Here is a 25,902-nt window from a genome sequence, read left to right as displayed (position 1 = left end):
AAGTGCTGATTTAAAATCTAAAGCATATCCCTGATAGGACCAAGTGCATCAAATAGTTCTAGCTGTTGTGTTTGTAGATCAAAATACAATTATAGTTCAATTTCAGAATCTTGAAGACATCACAGACATTTCCTTTGCAATATAATTACAAACAACTTCACTGTGAGGTTTATAAATACAAACCCACAAGACCCATACAAGGACTGCAATCACCTCATGATTGCCCCTTTTCTTATCTGAACAACTGTATTATTTGCTAGGCTCTTGCAAATTATGTTAAGTTTGGTACACAAATATTATATAAGATGAAGGAAAACTACCATGTATCGTCTTTGCAGAACAGATGACTACTTTATAAAATATTGTAAGACCAGAAAAAATATTATGGGATGTTCTTCCTGTTGAGTGACTCGCTAGTGAGACTACCATATATATTCTCCATTTTTCTTAAAAATATATTGTTCTTGCCAGGTGGTGATGGCGCACACCTTTAATACCAGCCCTCAGAAAGCAGAGGCAGGCAGATCTCTGTGAATTAGACACCAGCCTGGTATAAAGAGTGAGTTCCAGGATAGGCTCCAAAGCTACAGAGAAACCCTGTCTCAAAAATAAAATAAGATGAAAACAAAAACTATTCTAGAGCTCACAATATAGTCCACCAGGTAAAAGAACTCACAACCAAGCCTGATGAATGAGTGCAATTCTCAGGACCCACATGGTTAAAGTGGCAGAGACACCTCATATACGTACACAAAAAGTGCAATAAATTTCTTAAAATATAAATTGTTCTAGAGCCAGGAATAGTGACAGAAGCTTATAATTGTGAAGACAGGTGGACTCCTGGAACTCAATGGTCATTCATGCCAACAAAGAACCCGTATCAAAAAGAAAGTTGAGGATATCCTCTGGCCTCTACAGTGTAAACATATCACTCACTCACTCACTGACACACACACACACACACACAGAGAGAGAGAGAGAGAGAGAGAGAGAGAGAGAGAGAGAGAGAGAGAGAGAGAGAAACACCATTCTGTCTGAAGTCTTTTTCATGTATGAAAATGACACATATGACATGGTGTACTTGTGCAGGTCAGAGGACAGCCTCAGGTGTCAGACCACACCTTCCACCTTAAGACAGTTGTTACTGCAAATGCTAAGTCAGATGGCCAAGGGACTTTCAGGAATGTTCCTGTCCCTGCCTCCCATCTTCTCATAATCAGACTGAGATTAAAGATGCAGACTGAGGCTGGAGAGATGGCTAAGCAGTTGGCGAGCACTAGTTGCTCTTCCAGGACCAATGTATAATTCCACACTCATACAGCAGTTCATAACCTCCAGTTCCAGGAGCTAACACCCGCTTCTGGCTTCTGCAGACACCAAGTATACAAATGGTATACAGACATAGATGCAGGCAAAACACCCATACACACAGAATCATTTCTCAGTAATAATGAAGAAAGTGATGAGCACTACCGTGCTCAGCTTTACATGGGCTCTCAGGATCTGAACCAGGCCCACATGCTTACACAGCAAGTGCTTTACCCACTGAGCCATCTCCCCAGACCTGTCTGTCATTTCTGGAGAGGGTCTTTCTATGCTTCGGAAGCCCATGAGCGGTGCTGGCTGGCCTCAAACCAGCATTTCTCCTGCATCAGCTGCCCAAGTGGTAAGATTACAGGCTGCACCTGCATGCCTGCTTTCCAATTCATGTAAGATCAGTGTCATCAAAACCATGAGATTTCAGAGCCATGCTGCCAAACCCAACAGCCACTAGTCAACCATAGCTGCCGAGAACTCAGCTGTGACAGCACGAAATTGAGATAAGCTGTACCGTGAGCAACACATGAGATTTCCAACAGAAGTGTGAAAAAAAAGAATACAAAATACCTGCCAGAGAGTTGTGCCATACATCTATAATCCCAGCATTCAGGAGGCAGAGACACGCAGATCTCTGTGAGTTCAAGGCCAACCTGATCTACAAATTGAGTTCCAGGACAGCCAGAGCTATGACACAAAGAAACCCTGTCTCAAAAAACTAAAATAAATAAATAATAAAAAACCCACACAAAAACAAATTTATCCTGATTACAATAAAATGACTAAGCTAAGTAAAATAAATTAACACTAGTTTCCATTATTAACAACTACAGCCTGTTTATGTAACTACTAGCAAATGTAACCTTACAGAGATGAGCTACTCCTGCCTGGCTCTGCACTCTTCTGGTCTAAGTAACTGCTGCAATAGAGTGGCACTATCCTACGCCATTCTCAACACAAGGTTTTGGCTACTGTTTCTGAAAAGAAAGAAAGAAAATTCTTTATTCAGGATAAGAGAGATGGCTCAGCAATTACAAACAATAGCTGTTCTTGCAGAGGACTGAGGATGGTTCTCAGCACCGCATAGCAGCTCACAATCATCTGTTACCCCAATTCTAGGTGCTCCAGTGTCCTCTTCTGGCCTACATGGTACTCATATACTCATGTAGGTAAAACATTCATACACATTTAAAAAAAAAAAAAACTCTAAAAATTTGGGGCTTTTTGTTTGTTTGTGAGACATGTGATACTGGCTATGCTGGACCTTGCTATCTAGACCCTGCCTGCCTCTGCCTCCAATATGATGGGACTAAAGGAATGCACAGCACACTCAGCTAAAGAACTTTGTAAAAGCCATGGGAAAAAAAGCATATTCAACAAATGGTGCTAGCATAACTGGATATCAACACGCAGAAGAATGAAAATAAGGCCCATATCTATCACCATGCACAAAATTCAAATCCAAATGGATCAAGGACCTCAACACAAAGCCAACCACACTGAACCTCATAGAAGAGAAAGTGGGAAGTACACTTGAATGCACTGGCACAGGAGACCACTTCCTAAATATAACCCCAGTAGCACAGACACTGAGAAAAACAATTAACAAATGGGACCTCCTGAAACTGAAAAGCTTCTGTAAAGCAAAGGACACAGTCAACAAGACAAAATGGCAGCCTACAGAATGGGAAAAGATCTTCACCAAACCCACATCGGATAGAGAGCTGATCTCCAAAATATACAAAGAACTCAAGAAATTGGTCATCAAAACAACAAATAATCCAATTTAAAAAATGGGATACAGACCTAAATAGAGAACCCCCAAAAGAGGAATCTAAAAGGGCTGAAAGACACTTAAGGAAATGCTCAACATCCTTAGTCATCAGAGAAATGCAAATCAAAACAACTATGAGATTCCATCTTACACCTATAAGAATGGCCAAAATCAAAAACACTGATGGCAACTTATGCTGGAGAGGCTGTGGGGAAAAGGGAACACTCCTGCATTGCTGGTGGGAGTGCAAATTGGTACAGCCCCTTTGGTTATAAGTATGGCGATTTCTCAGAAAATTAGGAAATAACCTTCCTCAAGACCCAGTAATACCACTTTTGGGTTTATATCCAAAAGATGCTCAATTGTGCCACAAGGACATGTGCTCAACTATGTTCATAGCAAATTGTTTGTCATAGCCAGAACCTGGGAACAACCTAAATGCCCCTCGGTCAAAGAATGGATAAGAAAAATGTGGGACATTTACACAATGGAGTACTACAGAGCAGAAAAAACATCAACTGCTTGAATTTTGCAGGAAAATGGATGGAGCTAGAAAACATCATTTGAGTGAGGTAACCCAAACACAGAAAAACAATTATCACATGTACTCACTCATAGGTGGTTTTTAAACATAAAGCATAGAAAACCAGACTACAAACCACAATCCCAAAGAAAGAAAGAAACAAACAAACAAAAAACCCTGAAAACTCAAAAAACCCTGAAAACTAAAATCTTTTACCACTCCTTTGGTGGCAGAAACTGACCTGAACTTACCTCGTGTGGCAGAAAACCCTGACCTGAGCTGACACAGGTTATTTATAGTCCTCATTCCACACCCCACCCACTACACGTGCTCAGCTACTTCATGGGAGGAAAAACCACTTAGTTTTCTTCTTAGAGGATCTACCTCAGACACTGTAAGGAAGGTAATATAGTTTGTTTAACCCTAAAATGGCACACTTAAAAGGAATTTTGGAGGCCGGAGAGATGAGCAGAGCTTGATTCACAGAATCAACACAGCAACTCACAACTGTCTGAAACTCCAGCTCCAGGAGATTCTATACAGACATACATGCACGCAAACCACCAATGCACATAAAATAAAAATAATGATTAAAAAAAAGAATTCTTAATCTGAATTCTAAAATATATAATATGGCTTGGGATACCATAGTATCTTAGACCTGTATTCTACCTATGGGAAGTCAAACTAGATTCCTCCTTTTAACAATAGGTATGTTTTCTTTAAGTAATTAAGATAAAAGGAATGACTTAAACTACTAAATAGATAAAAGTTCAAGTGACTAAGGAGGACTAGAACAATGAAGAACGTGGTGAGGAGCGACTACAGTCAAATGTATGAAGGTGGCTTAGCAGCAGGTTCAGCACAGACAACTGTGGTTCACAACAACCAACGTGCTACCTATAGTTAGAACTAAACTCTCGTCAGCCGTGACTCGCATGAGCATCCACTGAGCACGTCTTTTATGCACTGAACGTGGTACTTGCTCTCCACTCAGATGACTATGAGTATCTCTGATGAAGAAGAGTGAGCAGTAACACCTAGAACAACATCCTTAGAGAAAAGTTTAAAGCTGCTTACACTTTGGGCCTAAGGAAGCCTACAGAGAGGCTACTATTTTGAAAGTAACTGCCCACTTAATTTCCACACGGTTGTATATGAGCTAAATGTCTCCAAGAGGACAAAAGGGCCTTGGGCTGAAAAGCACTCTTAGTACTGACTTGGCTAAAATATGACTACAATTACTGTGTGCCAGCACCTGAGGGAGTGCTTCAAAAGTGTCATCTCAAATAACAATGTGCTACAGCAGTTAACAAGCTATGCTCACACCAAAAGGACCTGCTACTTACCATACTCTCAGCTCCTCAATAAACCATTCTAGACCCTTTATAGTTATTTCTGATAATCCTCATGATTATATAAAGTACAGAATTAGGAATATCACAATCTAAAATTTAGAAGTCCAAAATATTTTGAAATCCTGAAATGCTCCAAAATGGATTTGGGGCTATTTCAGATTAGAGACCCTCAATCACTAAAGTCTATCCAAATATTCTGAAATCTGAAAATCTCAACCTCAGGCGGCATTCCTCAGCCACTGTCTACCTTGTTTCATGGGGGTGGGAGGGCTCTCAAGCGGAGTTAGGCTGACCAGTGAGCCCCAGGATGTCATCTTTGGACTAAAAAGCACCACTGGCTGTTCTGTGGTGGCTGAGGATCAAGTTCACACGCTCACACTTGTGTGAGAAGCACTTTACTGACTGAACTATTTCCTCTCCAGAACCTGAAACGCTTTCAGTACCAAGCATTTCAGAAGTGAGAACTGACATGAACTGATCTCAGAAAGACACTGATCTCAGAAAGCAGTGAACTCTGGATACGCATGTGGAGCTGTCCCATGCTGTGTCTCCTAGACTGCTTCCTTATAGCACTCACTACCAAAGGTTCTTGGGAATTTAGAGAAAAATGTTCCATTAATTCAAAGCTCTTTTCCACAGAGAGCCCTGTCCTCCAGCAGCGGAGTGATGACAGCACCTTGGTAGGCACAAACTGAGTGGCTGATCCCTATGCAGGGGTGGTCCATTTCACCATCCACACCTCGGGAACTACTCACATCATCCAGATATGTACCCTGGGATACACCAGTCCTAAAATGTGTCCTTTATACATTTCCTAATTTCTAACATAGATTTGGAGTCTCTAATTATTAATGGAGTCTTATCTTTGGTTTTGTTTCCCTGAGACAAGAGTTTCTCTGTGTAGCCTGGCTATCCTGGAACTCATTCTGTAGACTGTCCTAGAACTCAAGAGATTCCCCTGCCTCTGCTTCCCAAGTGCTGGGATTAAAGGTGTACACCACTCCCACCAAGATAATGCAATCTTAAATGCAAATAAATGCAAAAAACATCTTTTCCAATAAAACCCAACTATGTTTGAGTCCAGATCTGACACTCTGGCACTTGTCTTAAGAAAGGAAGTGAAGAAATGTATACCTCTGCCAAGCCTTCAAGAGGGAATCTGATATGTTGAGTCCTAAGCCCAGCTGCCAATTCTGACTCAACCACTTACTGGGTATGATCTTGATTGAATAAATCATAGCAGTATGTCTTTCAAGAGGAATTCAGTCGTGCAAAACAAGCCCTGTTTCAACTTCCCAAGCTGTTACAAACATTTTCATAAAGCACTTCTTTTTGGAGTATTACATACAAGTTAGGACAAACTGCATAAGATCCTAGAGAAATGAGATATACACCCTACTGGTGAAAACTCTCTGGGCCTTTATGAAACTGACATTTCCACTGTCAGCTTGATTGGATTAAGGATCACCTAGGTGACACACCTCTGTGTGTGTATTTGGGAGGGATTTCCAGAGGTTTAACTGAGGAAGGATGACTTGCCTTGAATGTGGGTGGCACCATCCCAGGGACACAGTCATGTTCAGACTAAATAAAAGAGGACAAAGCAACTAACAAATGACCACTGGCGTTCTCTTTTGCTTTTTGGTTTGTACCATGGGCAAAGCTGCTCCCACCACCATGCCTTCTTTGCCAAGATGGACTGTGTGCCTCTGAACCCAAGCAACCCCTTCCTCCCTTTAAGTCGCTGTTTGTCAGAGTCACAGTAATAAGAAAATTAACTAATATACCTTCAAACTTAAAGCTCTGGCCTGCAAGAACGTATATTTTTCCACCTTTATTTCTTCCCAACTTCTTTGTCTTGAAGAAAGCCATTGGCCACTTTAATCCATTTCTTTTTCTTTTCTTTTTTCTTTCTTTTTTTTTTTTTTAGTAATTTTACTTTATTTTATGTGCATTGGTGTAAAGAAGTAAGATCCCCTGGAACTGGAATTACAGACAGCAGACAGTTGTGAGCTGCCATGTGGGTACTAGGAACTGAACCTGGGTCCTCTGGAAGAACAGCCAGTGCTCTTAACTGCTGAGCTACCTCTCTAGCCCCTTAAATTCATTTCTATGCCTCATTTCCAAAACTATCTTAGTTTAGGGACAGCAAGATGGATTGATGGGTTAAGGTACTTGCTATCAACCTTGTTGAACTTAATTTGGTACCTGGGACCTATATGGTAGCAGAAAAACAACTCCTGCAAATTATCTTCTGACCTGCATCATACAGGCACATATGCAAGCATGTATAAATACACATACTCAAACGTTAAGACCCCCCCCCATCTTAGTTACATTCTGTCACCATTCTACATTTCTATGAATAGAATCCTTATAACAGTAACTAGGTTTTGCTGTTGTTTTTATTTATTTGTTTTTGTTTTGTTTTTCAAGACAGGATTAATCTGTGTAGCCCTCCCTGACTGTCCTGGAATTTGCTCTGTAGACCAGGCTGGCCTCAAATTCACAAAGATCTACCTGGCTCTGCCTCCTGAATACTGAGATTAAAGGTGACCCACCACCACCCAACTTCAGTAATCAGTTCTTGGTGTGGCTCTGTTTTAGCCTGCAAGCTTCTGTTGAAAAAGAATCATGTGTGTCTTTTCTACTCTGTATGTCATTCCATGGTAACTCCTAGATAGTTAAGTATCTGTTAGATAAAAAGATCTGTGAATGGAATAAATTTTAATGTTCTAAAATGAAAATTTAACTTGCAGAAGATGAGGCAAAAAGACTACAGGACTGACCTCCTGTATCAAAGTGACACTGTCTTTTCAGAACGAGACTCTCTGAGACTGTTAATGTACCATGCTCTCCAGATGAACAAGACCGGGAATTTGATGGTGTGAGTGGTCACACAGTGTGAAGAAATACAGTCTAGACCACACAACTGTCCACTGACTCTTCTCCCCCGCTACTGGGAAATGTAGCTCAGGGATTTGAACATACTAAACAAGTGCTCTACCACTGAGCTAATCCTCAGCCCTCTTAATACTCTTATTTTGATAGGGTCTCATTAAGCTGCCCAGGACAATCTTGAATTCATTTTATAGCTTGGGTGAGCAATAAAGTTGCAGTTCTCCTATCTCATCCTCCCAAAGAACTGAGATTTTGTGCCTGCACCATTAGGCCCAATTTGACCAAAAAGAAGAAGAAGGAAGGAGAAGAAAGAAGAGGAGGAGGAGCAGGAGAAGAAGGAAAAAGAAAGACGAAGAAAGAAGACGGAAGGAAGAAGGAGAAAGAAGAAGACAAAAAAAGAAGAAAGAAGGAGGAGGAAGAGGAAGACGATGATAAAGATGGAATTTTTTAAAGGCAGTATGTCACTATGTAGTCTTGGCTGTTCTGGAACTTGCTATATAGACTAGGTTGCCCTTGGACTCTACCTCCAGAGTGCTGGGATTAGAAATGTACACCACCATGCCTGGCATCAAAATAGTTCAATGGTGTATTTTATATTATACATTACCATAACTTAAAAATTTTATAATTAATAAATATTCATCTTGGCCTACAACATTTTACCTCTAAGGACCTCTTTCAAAGACAGCAACAAAATGACTGAATTTCAACAAGAAGACTATACCCATTGATAACAAATTACCATGAACTCAGTAATGCTCTCATAGGAATTTCTATTTTAACTAACCAAAACTGTATACAAAAACCTCTGGGAAACAACTGAGTATGTTAGGATACATTTTAACTAATTCAGATGGCAAGGATGTGTATGAACTTGTGAGTCACTTGAAGTAACTGCAACCTAGAAGGATGGTGTGGCCACCAGCAGGATGCTGGGTACCCATCTCTCCACTCCTTGCCCTCTGGATAGCTGGAAGAATGAGAGCCTCCCCATCCTTTTCATTTGGCCTTTAATGATTCATAGCTAAATGACTGATACTATTGACTGTGAGAAGTTAACAATGCCACACATACCTCCCTTAGTAAGAGCCAGAAGCTGATACTACACAACTTGCCTTACATTACAGAGACACTTAGAAATTGCTCTTTAGTATGAACAACTATCCCTTCAAGATCACAGCATAAAATAGAACTAAGATGACTCACATAACATCTCTGCCTCCTCAAAGTAAAGAAGCAGTCATTATAATCAGCCCACTGCATCAGAAGTGCCACTCAATTCAAGGCCCTGAAGAGATGACGTCACTCATTTAGCCAGCAAACAAGCAAATCAACAGGCATTCAACAAGTATTCTAATAATAAGCACCTGTCACTTGCCAGGTATCACATGCTAGGAGTATGAAAACAAGACAACATTAATCCCAGCCTTTATTCTGACTAACTGCGTCTTGGCATGGGAATTACAAAGTGGAGACAGAAGAAATAAGAAAAGCATGTTTTAGACAAAAATAAATAAATAAATATAACAGAAAATAACAGTCATGTAAGAAAGGAAGTCATCCTTAAAGAACGGTCGTTCTATAGCAGATGGCTCAAGGTGGAAGGGCAGAATCTAGTGTCAAAATGAGAGGGATCCCAGGTGAGAAGCTGAAGTAATAATTCAGGGCCTGAAGAAAAGTTGGGTCAGGAATGATGGTTAAAGAATTGATGGTAGCAGACATAGGAATTTTGCAGTGTGAGAAGTTTTATAAAGGACTCAAAGATCTAGTACTAAAGTAGTTAAAGCATCAAACTAGGCCTAACTTAGAAAGGAAAAGAAGCTGAAAGGCAACGAGAGGGCAAGGAACCAGAGGAAGAGGGCTGTGCTCAGAGTAAGGGCTCCCTCCCAAAGCTCTAAATTAAAATTTAGCATTGGCTTTAATTATAGAGACATCAAATCACAGTAACTCGCAGTTTCTGTATCAAAGAAGTCAGCACCGTCTCCAAATCTGAGTCCCGCTGTTGCAGTTATCCTGAAATACTATTCATCTTATTACCGCTTCAAATGATGACAAAACGCTAACTCACGGACAGAACCTCCTACTCAATGAAACAATCAGAAAGCACACAGCGCTACAGCATAAACTCCTATCTTGATAATTACAACACAATATAATTCTTTCCTTTCTAACTCTATGAACTTAGAGGACATTCTTGGACAGGTCAGATGGCTCAGCAGGCAGGAGTGTTTGGGTGCAGGCGGAGACTATCTGTGAGTACGACAGAAAGACTGTCTGTAATACACGAGACTCACAAAGGAAGTGTCCTCTGATTCTCAACTGCACAGCACAGGCTTCTTTGCCTCTTTCTGTTCCACCTTTCAACAGTATCTTCCATCACAACTCTTTTGTTTTCAAGCAAAGGACTGAGATTTGACAAATCTGGGATTTTCATCCTTCCACCCAAATATACGAGTAACTGCAACCCACATAAATAGACTGGTCTCCTAGTAAACTCTGAAGAGTAGGGCTTCTGACAGTGGGGGAGGGGTGAGCAATGTAGCTGCAGCACAGAACACTGGTGGGCAGTGAGAGATCTGTGCAGTCAGTGAGGTCATCTAGCGCACTTGTGGCAGCATTTACTCAATTACAATAGGTTCCAGTTGGCACGTTCTAAGGAAATTAAACAAAAAAAAAAAATATTAAGATACGTTGCATACTTAAAGTTAAGTACTGTGCCAAGAATCTTGTTCCCATTACACACATACACATATAAGTTGAACATAACTTACTATAGATCATGAGCCAAAAAGTTTCAAGAATAGAATCATTCTCTCAAGAATCCTAAGTGGGATTCCCAGGACACAGTGCCAGGCAGGGTCAAAGACGAGGGATGTGAATCTGCTACTCTCCTTGAGGCCTCTCCACTGCCAATACCATGCAGTTAGCCTGCGTTCAGGATCTAGCTCTGCCATCTCTGAAGTTCGTGTGTAAACGCAGACATGCGTTACTGTACTAGTGAATCTCCCATATCTGTTCAGAGCTATCACTGACTTCACAAGATAGAAATGAAGATGTCTGAGGACAGAAAACATGACCGAGTCTCTGCTGCCCTGCTGTACATTTAAGCACTGCTGGACTGAGAATGGGTGGTGCATAACTTGGATGGCAAGGGCAACAGGATTAGGACTTTATCAGGACATGTGTGCTACCTAATGAGACCCTATCTCAAAAGCCCCCACATTACACCCCAAAAAAACTCAAACAAAATATTCAAAGCAACAACAGTAATAAAAAGGGGGAAAAAAATCACTGGTTTTATTATGACTTCTTAAGTGGTGATATGAACTACATTTTAAACAACACACTGTGGAGCAAGCGTTTCCCTCCTTTCCTAAAAGGTTCCCAAGACGGAAAAATGCCAACAGTTGTTACTCTTCAGGCCCAGCTAAGCAGCTTCTACAAGAGCCTACTGCACCCAAACACTATTTTTAAAAGCCCCAAGCTCTCTGTTTATACTTCCCATGGCCACAATAACAAAAGGAAGCATAAAACAAATCATTTAGATTAAGAAAGAAAGGGCTAGCTGTGGTGGCGCTTGACTTTAATCTCAGCACTGAGGAGGCAGAGAGGTGGATCTCTATGAGTACTGGTTGCCATGAACAAAGAGTGAGATCCTGCCTCAAAACCAAAACAAAACAAAAAATGTAAAATAGAACAAAAAAGAAAGGAAGCCTTCTGGGCACAGCTCTCAGAAGCAAAGTTTGAGGCCAGGAAATTCAAGGCTACATAGCAGGAAAAAGAAGTAAGAAGGAAGAATGGGAAGGAGGGAAGAGGGGAGGAAGCCTGCTGGAAATCAGGAAATATGGTTTTGTTGTTTCTGCCTTCCTGTAAGTACAGGACTAAAAAGGCCTGTGGTGAAAACCAACTACCACACCTTGAGATGGACACCCAGTGGCCTTAGCTGTTGAGCCAGTGGTCAACAGGGAACTTATCTGATTGGATGACGAAGTCACATGCCACCTTCAGCAGCTCTTGGCCTGGGGAATGTACCTCCACTGGCAAAATGCTGGCTGATCACATACGAAGCCCTGGGTTTGATTCCCAGCACCACATAAAACTGAGTGTGGAGTGGAGTATGACGGCTTACACTTAGTACTCCAGCATTTGGGAGGTAGAGGCAGAGGATCAGAAGTTCAATGTCATCCTTGGCATATAGTGAGTTTAATTAAGGCTAATCTGAGATATATGAGATCTTGTCTCAAAAGCCAAGACAGAACCCAACTTGTACAAAATAGCCTATCTACCAGATTCTAGCAGCCTACCACAGAGTAGGCTTCTTTAAAAGTTTCCAGTTTCTTTTTAAGTTTTAAGCAAATGAAGTTATTCTTCTTGTTCTCTCTTTTAGATTGTAATTTCCTAAGGGTGAAAACAGAACCAGGATCTTACTTTCTAAGACACTTTGTTACTGGACTGGAGAAACAAACAGAAACACAGGACACTGGAGGAGAGCCTGCACCCACACCCAACATGGAGACATATCACTTACCTCCTGCAGGGTCAACAAAGTATTAAGGATAGCTGGAAGTGTGGTCTGAACAACTCCAAATCTATCTTCTGTAAACGATGCTGCTACTAAGTGAGACAGACCTCAAGGGGAGGAGAAAACAGAAGCAAAATTAGACAAACCCACCTGACTATGTCTATTTGAGAAGACGCTGATAGTCTAGATATAAACTACAAAGAAGAGCTGTAACACAAAACTGGACAGGTCAGGCAGTGGTAGCGCACGCCTTTAATCCTAGCATTTGGGAGGCAGAGGCAGGCAGATCTCTGTGAGTTCAAGGCCTGCCTGGTCTACAGAGTGAGTTCCAGGACAGCCAGGACTGTTACACAGAGAAACCCTATCTCAAAAACCAAAACCAAACAAAACAAAACTGGAAAAAAGATGAACAAGCCCTGAAAAGTATTCAACTGCCTTAGCATCAAAGAACAAAACATACAAAAAAATCGAGGCCTGACAGCCCTTAGGACACTTCCCATGGAGTGATCTAGACAGGTCTGCCTGGCTCCTTGAAGCACTGAGAAGGTATTGTCTATAAGGTGAACTAGTTCTTTAACAGCTAAGTTTTCGTATTTCAATGTAAGCGACCATAAGGTAAACACTATCTACTGGTTGCACTTTAAGTATAGAAAGACATCGTTATTTACATACAGGAAAAATTCTACCCAAATCAAACCCCATCTAGGCTTGTAGTTGCAGCTCAGTAGGAGCACTGGCCTAGCAGGTATGGAGCTTTGGGTTCTGCCCCAAAACTGGCAAGCCAGGGAGGAAGAAAACTATCCATATAAAAAGATAAATATGTATCTGAAAATTCAAGGATTGAGAGTCAAATCCCAGAAGTAATCACTCATGAACCAGACTTCAAAATTAACTGATTAAAGTCAGTTATAGATTATAGTTCAAAGATGCTTCTTACCTTCTAAAGCCCAAATATGCATTTGGGCATCTGAAAAAACAGCCTGAATGGAGGCCTCTGGGTGCTACAAATAAAATAAAAATATTTAAGTTCCCTGTGCAAAAACTGCCATTTTACCAGTTGTATGATCTGTAACAGTAAGACTCACAGCTGCTCCCAAAATTTAAAAACTGAAATAATTTCTTATATAAATTTTAAGTACAACAGAGCATCCAAACTTACTGTGTAACCCCAAACCTCAGTGTCTCCTACCTATGATCGATCCGGTCCACCCCAAAAGATCAGTGTTGTAATTGGAGTGGCAGGGCTGCGTCCCCAGCACCCCAGCCGCCTGCTAGCTTATGCCCCGAAATAATTACACGGACACTATATTCTTTTAAACACTGCTTGGCCCATTTGCTCTAGCCCTTACTGGCTAATTCTCATATCCCGATCAACCCATCTCTAATAAACTGTGTTGCACCGGTCTTACCGGGAAAGATTCAGTATGTCTGACCTGGCGGCTTGCTTCATCGCGTGTGCGTCTGCCTGGGAGAGGGGAGCATGGCCTCTGTCTGAGGCGTCTGCCCCAGAGAGGAGAGCTATTGAGTCTGAGCTCACTTCCTCTTCCTCCCAGCATTCTGTTCTGCCTACTCCACCCACCTAAGGGATGGCCTATCAAAATGGGCCAAGGCAGTTTGTTTATTACCAATGACCTTCCTCCATCAGATCAGCACAGTGATCACTCACGGAGAGCTGCTAAAGCTCTTTTTAAAACAAAAGAACCTTGGAACTATGGGTTACTTCTCTTAGACTGTCTATTCCTCTCAACCCAATACAAAGAAAACCTATGAGACTTCCTTTACTATGCTCTGCATAGGCAGCATGGAACAACAACCAGCCTAGCTAAATAATGCTAGCAGGGCTGTGCTGAAAGAGCTCTAATCCTAGTTACTAAGGAGGCAAAGGCAGGAAGGTCAAAAGCCTACATGTGGTTCAAGACCAACCACAACTTATTGAGACCATCTCAAAACCCAAAGTAAAAACAAGCACGCTGGCTTTATGAAAGTTCCCAGTGGAGCCTGGGCTCATTACAACGACTCTCAATTGTCGGTATCTTCACTATATGGCACCGCCCACAGCGTTTCACAACAGCTCTTACAGAACTAGAATCGAACAGATACTCACAGAGGAAAAGACTCTGCTCAGAGCAGAAACTTTCTTCTCCATAAAATGAGGCCAGCGGACCACGGTTAGAATTACAGGAGGGAGTTTAAGAAAGTGCATATCACACATAAGACACTCAAAGTAAGTTTGCTTTCCCCTCTGGAGACCGAGAACAGTAAAACTCCACAGAACTCTCATCCCTTCATGAAGGGTAAGACACTTGTTGCTAAAAGATGGTCCTAGGTAGACTGTTTTTGGAAAGGCAATTGACCATTAGGCAGATCTCCCCTTCGCTTGTAGTGAAGAGGCTGAAATGGCTCTTCTGCATCAGGGCTGCTCAGCTCTGTTGCCATCATCATGTGGCTGCAGAGAGTACAAGTGAGTGATAATAACCTTTGCTTGTATGTGCTGCAGGCTCCATCAGCCCGTTCACTAATCCTGCAGTACGTACAGAGAGAGGGGTAAGACTTGAACACTAAAAGCAAAAGTACTCAGTCCTCTATGTGGACAAAGGTTTGGTTTAAGGATTGACACAAAACCGCTACACCTGATTTCTGCAACTGAGATTTACTACCCAGGGACAGCAAAAATAAGTGGCAGGACAGTTGAAAGGGCTGTTTACTTATTTGGAAATTTTAGTGGTTTTTTTTTTTGGTTTTTTTTGTTTGTTTGTTTGTTTGTTTGTTTGTTTGGTGTTTGGACTTTTTTGGATAGGGTTTCCCAAATTGCCATGTCTCACTTCAAACTCTCAATCCTCCTGCCTCAGCATCTGGAGTGCTGGGATTACAAATGTAAGCCACAATGCTAGCACAGAATGCAACTTCATGGCCTGAAAGGTAACGTTTTAATCCACCAAAAACTCAACCTAAGTCATCTAATTCAGTCTCCTCTCTTCAAATACCAACTAGACCACAAAGATGCGAACGGGAAAATGAGTCATGAGGCACCAGAAAGCTCAATTGCTCACCAGCAAGCACGGAAGGCTCAATGCTGCCAGCAGCCACAAAGTTTCAGGGGAACAACTATCGGGTCAAGCCCCAGGAATCGTGGTGTGACATGTGTGCCTAGGGAGAGGGCTGTCCAAATACAGGGCAGTGTTCTCAGCATGGCTTGCTGAGACTGTGTCTATGAAATACTACAAGGCAGATCCTCCCTGCTACCTCCCACTTCATTTCCTCAACCCATTCAACTCTGTCATTTTCTATTCTTACCTTGCTAAAAAAATACATTATCAGCACCCGTTTTGACAAGAAATTCTTAATCTGAGTTGGAAAAAAAAAAAGAATTAAATGGTTATTCTTTCAAGTCTACTCAAGCATCATATACATTTCTAAGTTCTTCCTGCAGAAGAGTTTTCTAAATGGAAATGTAGCAGCGAGCAATATTTACAATGCCCTATGTAAGTAATAACTCTGTGCTATGGACTGGATAAACATGAGGGCCACCTAACCTCAACTGTGTTTCCATGTACATGCACTGAATACCCAATTACAGCCTTGCCGTAATAGAAGGAAATCTAAGATGTTTGGGTAGTACTTTTTAAAACCTATTTCTTTTCTTAGTTCAATACAACTGCTATCTTTTTAACACCCCCTCCAAGACATTTTTCTAAAGGTGACACTTACAGAAAGTAAGTTCTCTTATATCAGACTCTAAATCACCGAGTTGAAAGTCAATCTATGCCTTGTTATACTCTCACCCAAAGCCACACTAAGCCACAGGGATGTGGGAGGCAGAACTGTCCAGTTACTATACTAACTAGCAGGACTGTACTGTGTCTCATCGGTTCCTTTACTCGACATAACCTCATCATCTCATCAGCAAACATGTTTCTATGTCTCCCATTTAAAAAAGTAGATTCTTTCAAGTCATTGACCCTTCAACTCCTTCCAGTTACTGGACATTTTCTCTCCATTTAAGGCAAAAGTTCTTGAAAGACTGGCTTCTTAGGAGGTATTCTCCCCTAATCCCTCCTGGCCCACCCTTCTCTACCTAAGAGCTCCTGTCAAAACTCAGCAAGATGGTTCAGACCAATAGCCTCAGAAACTGAGGTTCAAAGACTGCCTGACTGGGCTACAGAGAATATTTGAGGCCAACTTGGGCAACTTAGGAGAACTTGTCCCAAATGAAATAAAAACGGCCAGGCAGTAGTGGCGCACACCTTTAATCCCAGCAGAGGCAGAGGCAGGCGGATCTCTGTGAGTTCGAGGCCAGCCTGGTCTAGAAGAGCTAGTTCCAGGACAGGAACCAAAAAGCTACGGAGAAACCCTGTCTCAAAAATGAAAAAATAAATAATAATAATAATAATAATAATAATAAATACAAATGGGCCGGGATGTAGCTCACTGGGTTCTGTTCCCAAAAGTGGACCTGGTGACCCACTCCCTTGCTCCCCGTTACCCCATCACTCCTACCCCACGCTGAGGCTGCTCTGAGAAATGTGCTTTTCTCACTTCAGTTGCTGCTCCTTAAGAGTCTTAAGAGTCCCTCATCTTGCCGGGCGATGGTGGCGCACACCTTTAATCCCAGCACTCGGGAGGCAGAGGCAGGCGGGATCTCTGTGAGTTCGAGACCAGCCTGGTCTACAGAGCTAGTTCCAGGACAGGCTCCAAAGCCACAGAGAAACCCTGTCTCAAAAAAAGAGTCCCTCATCTCTTTGACCTTTTATCAGTCAAGGGTCCAGCTTAGAGCTCTTTCCTTAGTGGTCACACTCAATAGCACTGAATGCTGTCTGTACCCTGATGACTTCCAAAAGCACATTATCACCCCAGAATCTTCTATGTTCCAGATACACAGCTAATTTCCACTTGCTTTTCTAAACAGGTATCTCAAAGTTGCCACATCCAAAACCAAACCCCTAAGGTTTCCACTTCACCTCTGTTATCTCTTCCTGCAGTGGTAAACTGCCCCAGTCATCTGCTACTATGCAAGTCTAGTGCCTCGGCCAAAAGCCTTGGAGTGAATACTGACACTTTCTCCTGCAAACCAAAAGCACATTATGGGCAGGTTCTATTAAAGCATGTATCCAGACCTTGATCATACCTTACAGCTGCCATTATAACCCCATGAACACACACCACCATTCCCACTAGATGACTGCAGCGGCTTTTGCACTGGCTCTCAGCTTCCATGCCTGCTTAGCAGTCAAAGCCCAGACAAGGATAATCTCACCTCAACCCACTATATAATAGCTCCTTCACAATGAACGTGACTTTATAACATCCTATGAACAAAACAGTATGGCAGTTTTCCATCTCACTGAGGGAAAAGGCCAGTTTCAGCACCATCAAGCGCTACTCTGGAGCCTGTCACTTCTCTGAGTTCACCTGCGTACTGACCACTGTCCCTCACCCTGCTCCAGGCACACTAGTTCCCGCTGCTCCTCACACAAGCCAAGCACACTTCCTCCCTTGGGTCTGTGAGTCTTCTGATCCTCCCTTCTGCTCTCATAGTGTCACCTTTTCAATGAGACTTCTCTAACCAGACCACATAAAACAGTACCCCCTCCTTTAAGTACCTGTCTTACCTGCTCTACTTTTTTCTATATAATACTTAAGACATCAAAATTCTGTTCAAGTATACTTTTCCTATCTTGGTCCTGCTCTATCAGGATGCAGCTTAGTGTTAACAGCATGTCACAGTAAGAAGCAATGTTTGCCCTTAATAGATCCCAGAACGGCTCTTACATTAACCCATTTAGTGGCATTCTACATTAAAAGAAATATAGAATAATATATTTTCTTACTCATCTATTTCCTTTACTAAGATATAAACATATGGGAAGGACTTTAATTGCTGTTTAATCCGGACCCTAAAACCCAACTATCTCTTAAAGAATTAAGTCATGTGAAATGCATTATAACTTAAAACACTCAAACACTGGTGCTTTCACGAGTCAATCTGATACTTGAAGCATAAAACAAACAAACAAAAAGCTATTACTGCTGTGAGATCCTTAATCTTACAGTGATGCAACTATGAAACCTATAAATCTATCATCCTACCTGTTCACGTTTGTTCTGAATCCATGAGTAAACCACACTGGGCTGTCTCACTGTCTTACGCTCAGCAGTGACAGAGGTACAAGGAGAAGGATTAGAAAAGTCAGACATTTGCTGATCTATTAAAAAGAGAAGTTAAGATGAGAACTTAGGCTGATGACCCTGCAACTGTGAGACTTCACATTTTAGAAAATAAACAGCTCTCACCAGAAGCGTGAGTCCACAACCGCGGCCCTCTTCTTATCAGCTGAGGACCTTGGGGAGACCCATAGCAGGTGTTCACATCAAAGATTCCAGCCATTCGGTTCACTACACTGGAGCCAAATGGGGTTCCAAAAGGATTTGAAGCATCGGGCGTGGATAATTTTGGAGAAAACAGTGATGTTTTAACTAACGGTGGCACTGAAGGCATCTGGCTAGATTTTGGTGTCTGAAAAGTGGTTTCTTCTGTAAAAGAACAGATGCAATGCAGACGAGGCAACACGGCCCAGGCAGGCCAGCAGAGGGTCTCAATTACACACCCTGCCCCCTTTAAAGCATTAAACTAAAGCACAGTGGACGGCTTCTGTTTGGATTTAAGTCCCAATGTCCAGATTTTATTTTTGTAATCCAGGAACCACTGCACGATTTTTAGATTTGCTTGTTTTATGCATTATTGGTGTGTGTGTGTGTGTGTGTGTGTGTGTGTGTGTGTGTGTGTGTGTGTGTGTTTAAGAACAGCCACATGTGGAGAGGTCAAGCAACAACTTTTGAGAGTTAGTTCTTTCCTTTCACCATGGGCTCCAGGGTCAAAGCCAGGTTATCAGGCTTGCACAGCAAGCACCTCTACCTGTTGAATCACCTCACTAGCCTGTAGCCACATAATTCAAAGCATTTTATTAACTGGAAAATGAAAAACTGTATCTTTTTTAATGCTTAATGACTTGCTGCTTTTCAATCTACAATATCAAAGGTCTATCTCTTTTAGTCCCGTATGACATCTGGGATTTGCTGTCATGTTGGATCAATCTCAGCTAAACATACAAACCTCATGCATGCAAATAACCAGGAATTAACTACTGCACTTTCCTAGGAAATAGATACGTTTTTCTCCTCCCATTTAGAACTAGGAGTCACCTGGGGAAGTCAGTTTCTTGGGCTCCACTGAGTATGATGAAGACATCCTCCCATTTGTAGCAGCAGCCTCTTGGTAGAGAACCAGCTTCTGAGTCATATCATTTAATAGACTCAAACACTCCCTCGAAATGGCAGTCCAGTTATGAGGATGTCCACCTAGGATAGCCAAACAACAGCTTTTAAAATGTAAAACACACTGTACTCACTTCTCAAAGCTCGGACCCAAAAAAGCTAGTATTGGTAGTCACGACATCTATACACAGCAGCTTAACAACTGCTTGGTTCAATCGATTTGTTCAGAAGTCTGCAAACAAGAATTTGGATTTTACTCTTAAAAGCTCCCAAATTGGCTGCCAAAACTAAGTCAAGTACTAGGCCATGGTTTTTTCAAAGACTAGAGTTACTTCACTAGAAATGCTGAAAACCACCTTGTGGTGCTACACAGACTATTAGAAATGGGTTAGTCAAGATATGAGAGTTAGCCAGTAAGAGGCTAGAGATAATGGGCCAGGCAGTGTTTAAAAGAATACAGTTTCCGTGTAATTATTTTGGGTAAGGCTAGCCGGGGGCCGGGAGCTGGGAGGCGGGAAGCGGACCGCAACTCCCACCATTAGTTTCAGCCTCTTATTGGCTAATTCTCACATCTTGCTTTAACCCATATTTAGTAATCTGTGTAGCACCATGAGGTGGTGGCTTACCGGGGAAAGATTCAGCATGTCTGACCTGGCAGCTGTCTCCATGGCATCTGCCTGACTCAGAGAGGAGAGGCATGGCGATTGCCTCACTTCCCTCTTCCTCCCAGCATTCTCTTCTGTCTACTCCACCCACCTAAGGGCTGGCCTATCAAATGGCCAAGGCAGTTTCTTTATTAACCAATGAAATCAACACAAAACAGAAGACCCTCCCACATCACACATTTATGCTGCATACACCACCTGCGACGCAGTCAATAAGTAATCATCCAGATGATCTGACTGAGTGTCATAGTATCAAAATGCTGTGTTCAAATACCCCTACTTTATTTAATAACGGCCCCATGGTACAGGAGTAGCAACAATACTAATTTTACCATAGTATATTAGTATAATTATTCTCTTTTCTTATTGGTGTTCATACCTTAAAGTGCATAATTTATACATTTTATCATAGGTATACAAGTATATATACATTGGGAAGCACATGGTACAGAGGGCTCAGCACCATCCATGGTTTTAGGTACCACTGGGAGCCTTGGAACATGTACCATTGATAAGAGAGAGACCACGTATAAGAGCCAGTATTTGCACCAGGTATGGTGGTGCAGCAGGCGGATCTCTGAGTTCAACATCAGCCTGGCCTACAGAGCTAGTTCCAGGATAGCCAGGACTAGAAAGGGACCAATGTTTCAAATATTAAAAAGAAAAGGGAGAAAGAACCAGCATTTGCTATTATATCTCTAGGAGTGACTTGGCTATTTGATAATGATCTTTTTTGAATTTTTAAAATTGACTTTAAACTTTATTATATTAAAAAAGAGGCCAAAAAAAAATCATACACCAAGAACAAGCAGACCCAGACTCCACAACTCAATTCTGTGTACTTATAGAGTTTACGGATGTGCTATAATGCTATTTAACATGAACTAACAATTCTCATTATTTAAAAAATAAAAATATCTTCTCATCTATCTGTCTTTGATTTTCCAAGACCTTTGTCTACTTCAGCTATCACATAAAGACCAAGCATGGTCCATTACGTGTTAAGAACAGCAAAAGCAATGTAAACTTCTCCCATCTCATGTCATTCCTTCCCTTGTCACATGGATTACTCTTATGCTCCTTTCGTATCCTGTAAGGGGACCATCATCTAAGCAGCAGGCACACATGACATTGTCATCAGTAGACTGATGCACTGCACTGGTAACTCAGGACAGCTGGGAGCTGTGTAATATTCTAGATTTTGATCACATGCCCCAGAACACTTCTCAGCAGAACACATGCTACTTTGTCAGTCACTTGGATCTCCGGAAAAATAACATACAGAAGACGAACCCAAGTGTGACGGAAAAGCACCACAGCCGCCTGCTCTCCACAACAGCAGCTCTGGATTTCTCACCACTAAAAAGAGAACAGCTCTAATCAACTATATTTTTATATAACTCTTATACAATCTGGGAATTGGCGAGTTAAGCAAAATAATGGGAGCTAGTTAGAAAGCAGATGAAGGTTACCCAGGCTCTTTCCCACTGGGGCTGGACTACTTCCCTGCCAAGAACACAGCAAGAGCTCTAGCAGAGTCAGTCTTGAGTTGCCTGGCAAGTACAGGAGAGAGTCACTTGCCACTATGAGAGCCAGTCTGTCTACCTTTTCTTCTAAGGGAGGCAGAATAACCTAGCAGGAACAGAGAGCTCTGTCCATGGAACCAAATAACAAAAATCTTACTCCAGTTCTTACTCCCATCTAGGAAGGAAGCCATCTGGTTCTTAAGGTCCTCAACAGCATTAAAACAGCTGAGATTCTTAGCTCATTTTTCTGCTAAGACACTTAATACATAATTTCCTCAGGTTCAGGTATTTAAAAAGCTGAAAGAAATGAATATCCACAAAAAAGTAAACATTTTTCCTGGTGACATGAATTCTACCTATAGCATATAATTCATGTAAGATTTCGCTCATTCTTCTTCGAAGGACTCAGGATATGTGGTGTGGATGAACTACATTTCTCTTCCAAAAGTTTGGAGCACTCTTAGTGCTATCTCACTCACACACACACACACACACGCACGCACGCACGCACGCACGCACGCACGCACGCACGCGGTGATATTTTGTTTGTGGTTTAACAAATAAAACTTGCTTGAAGATCAGAGTGCGGAGCTAAGCCACTAGTCAGTCAGAGGCCAGGCAGTGGTGGCACACACCTTTGAATCCAAGCACTCAGGAGGCAGAAACAGACAGATCTCTATGAGTTCAAGGCCAGTCTGGGCTACATGAGCTTGATCCAGACTAAAAGAGAAACAAAGCCCAATGAGGATGGCTTACACCTTTAATCCTAGTACGAGGAAGGTGAAGACAGGAAGGGATATGGCTGGGTAGAGAGAGGAATATAAGGTGGGAGAAGATAGGAGCTCAGTACACTCAGTCTGAGGATTCCTAGATAAGATTGTCCATTTGGCCTTAGGATTCGGTAGGGAGTAAGAACTGCTCTGCTTCTCTGATCTTTCAACTTACACACCCTAATATTTGACTCCAGGTTTTATTATTAAGACCAATTAGAATTCACACTACATACACACACACACACACACACACACACACACACACACCTGTGCACCCATTTACGTCTACTACTCTCAGCAATACCTGGTTGACTGAGGCTAAAAACTTCTTGCCTTCGAGAAGGAGAATATTGAGAAAGTAACATCAGGTCTTGTAAGGCCAAATACTAAAAGGAAAAAAGAAAGAAAGTGTTGAAACTTTAACAAAATCATACGTAAGAACTAGACTCATTACATAACCAAGGAGAAATCAGATGGACTTTTTAAAAAAAGAAATATTACAGAACCACAACCTTCTTTTCTGGATCCCTGGAACTCTCTTGCCTCTACGCCCCTATACACTGTAAGCTCCAGCTACATACAAGAACTACAGAGCTCTATAATTTTATACTCTGTAATGGAAAACTCTGATATCATTTCCTTCTGTATAAATTGAGTTTCTATCCTGCCTGATTGTGCAGCCATTCAGTCCCAAAAAAACGTAGGGGGTCTTAAATGATTATAAACTGTTTGGCCTATTAATTTAGGCTTATTATTAACTAGCTCTTACAACTTAAGAGCTTAACCCATAACTTAACCCATAATTCTTGTCTATGTTTAGCCAACTGTCTTGGTAGCTTTTATCAGAGAGGCATCTCATCTTGCTTCTTCTTGTGTCTGGCTGGTGACTGACTCTATTTTTCCTCGTCCCAGAATTCTCTTAGTCTGGTTGCTCCACCTATACTTCCTGCCTGGCAATCAGTATTTTATTAACCCAATATGATTGACAAATCTTTACAGTGTACAAGAGCAGTTTCCACAGCACTTCTGGAACTTTCTCTGTCCTCCCATACATACTCACAGCTCTTAGCTGTGGCACTTCCACCTGTTGCTTCTTCTGCACCTACTCACCCCACTATGAGACCCACAGGGACATTATCCTGCTCACTGCCAAACACAAAGGCAGATCCTAACACATAAAACACATAGCTATTGCTTTTTACTGAAAATCTACCTTCTGTCTGGCAAGCTTCTTTACTAAAGTATTCCAAAGCATTGTTCCTTCTAAGAAGCAGCCTAGGATTGGAACCACGAGGAGTAAGTGGCACCATTGCATTTGCCAGTATTAATTTAGCAGTGCTGTGTGTCTGCCTTTTCCATTAGGTTATGCTATGTCTTAGTCATCGCTCTACCCAATGCAACCAGTGCCTGACACTTGCCTACTAATAAAGATTTAGTGAGTAGCCAAATGAGTAGCTAACGCTTACAAACAATTAGTGCCTCAAAGAATCATATTCCTATTTGTCTATAGCTTCTCTAAGCAATGACAAAAACAATGGGTTTCAACCATTTTTTAAAAAAAGTTTGTAAATTAGTAAGCTAGCTGGTCATGTTGATACGTGCCTGGGTCTTAGCACTTAGAAGGTTGCTTAGGCAAGACAATTGAAAAGTCAAGTCTAACCTGGCCTACAAAGCATGATCCTGTCTCAAAAATAACCAAAATAATACAATAAATAAGGCCCAATGATCTTTTAGCAGGATAAGATACATACTGTTAAATTTTTCCCATTTAGTTTGATTTGTAAATTTCCTTAAAAGTTAAGGATTATGATTATGATTTGTTTCAGAATTATCAGTAATTCAAATGTCAATATACAACTAAGCACACTATCTTGGAGACGACAAACACCGCATGAATAAATGTGTCTTGGTCCTGCAATGTAAAGACTCACCAGTGTTTTTGTGTTATGGCCAGGAATGGTTTGTGAAGATTATGTATTTAGCTGGCTACCACTGCATATTATGCTTGAGAGAATTGTACGTGTTTTATAAAAAGTTAGCTAGCTTAGCTGAGTGTGGTGGAGCAGGCTGATGGTCTCGATTACTCAGGAAGCCGAGACAGGAGTACAGGATAAATCCAGGAGTTCAAAGCCGTCCTGGGAAACATATGCACATAGCTGGTGCATACACAGGGCACTTTACTCTTATATTTAATCACTTGAAATAAATTTTTTAAAAAAATGTCATTAGCAAGTAGGTAATGTTTACAATACCAACACTAGAATATTCTAGACCAGTGGTTCTCAACCTTCTTATTGCTGAGACACTTGAATACAGTTCCTCATGTTTGATGACCCAACCACAAAATTATTTTTGTTGCTACTTCATAACAGTATTATGCTATTATGAATCCTAACATTAAAAAAATCTATGCTTTCCAACAGTCTTAGATCAGTGATCCCTGTCATTCAACCACAGGTTGAGAACCCGTTCAAGGTGCTCAAAAAGTCTATCTAAAGGCTTAGCTGTGCTAACTATTGCCTCAAACTCTCTAATAAGGCAAAGGAAACTGAAGCTGCACACTTCTGGTACCTTTATGATGAGAGGAGGACTGCTGTTCAGGACTTTTGGGAGGCAGTCATCCGATTCCTCTGCAAATGGAGGCTGAACAGGGAACACATAAGCCTGTTGGGTACAATCAGATACAAAGAATGTGAAAGGAATTCTTTTCATGACCTTGTTATAATCAGCAAGCACTGACTGAGATTACAGAGACAAACACAGTCAAATCAACATCTTCAGTGTTCCTTGCAAACAAAGGCACTGTTTAAGAAATGTTACTGTAGGAGCTGAGAGACGGCTCACAGTTAAAGCAGCACTGGCTGCTCTTCAGAGGATCTTGGTTTGATTCTCAGCAGGCATACTGCATGGATGTCCTTAACACCAGTCCCAGGGGACCAAATGCCCTCTTCTGGCCTCCACAGACCCCAGGCACTCATATGGGATACAGGTATACATGCATGCAAAACACACTCATATGTACAAAAAGTTTTAAGTAAAAAATATATTTTCACTGGACAGTAGTGGCACACGCCTTTAATCCCAGCATCCAGGAGGCAGAGGCAGGCGGATCTCTGTGAGTTCAAGGCCAACCTGTTCTAGGGAGTGAGTTCCAGGACGGGCTCCAAAGCTACAGAGAAACACTGTCTCAAAAAATCAAAACAAATAAAACAAAATAAAAATGAAAAATAAGGCCAGGCGGTGGTGGCGCACGCCTTTAATCCCAGCACTC

General features: G+C 41.6%; 1 protein-coding gene across 1 annotated transcript in view; it reads right to left on the bottom strand.

Moving 5' to 3' along the window:
* The window catches only part of Ndc1 (NDC1 transmembrane nucleoporin), a 51,495-nt gene that overhangs the window by 8,735 nt on the left and 16,858 nt on the right, over nucleotides 1-25,902 (bottom strand). The window contains exons 9-16 of the mRNA XM_005353524.3: nucleotides 25,203-25,295; nucleotides 22,936-23,017; nucleotides 19,596-19,751; nucleotides 18,687-18,926; nucleotides 18,483-18,598; nucleotides 15,690-15,740; nucleotides 13,333-13,396; nucleotides 12,402-12,502 (exon numbers count right to left, since the gene is read on the bottom strand). Of these exons, the coding sequence (XP_005353581.1) occupies nucleotides 12,402-12,502; nucleotides 13,333-13,396; nucleotides 15,690-15,740; nucleotides 18,483-18,598; nucleotides 18,687-18,926; nucleotides 19,596-19,751; nucleotides 22,936-23,017; nucleotides 25,203-25,295 (903 nt within the window). The remainder of the gene's footprint in view (nucleotides 1-12,401; nucleotides 12,503-13,332; nucleotides 13,397-15,689; nucleotides 15,741-18,482; nucleotides 18,599-18,686; nucleotides 18,927-19,595; nucleotides 19,752-22,935; nucleotides 23,018-25,202; nucleotides 25,296-25,902) is intronic.

Source organism: Microtus ochrogaster, chromosome 10 (genome assembly GCF_000317375.1).
Source record: "Microtus ochrogaster isolate Prairie Vole_2 chromosome 10, MicOch1.0, whole genome shotgun sequence".
Classification (NCBI taxonomy): Eukaryota; Metazoa; Chordata; class Mammalia; order Rodentia; family Cricetidae; genus Microtus; species Microtus ochrogaster.
Note: the sequence above shows the minus strand (reverse complement) of the source record. Positions and strands in the feature narration are given on the sequence as shown.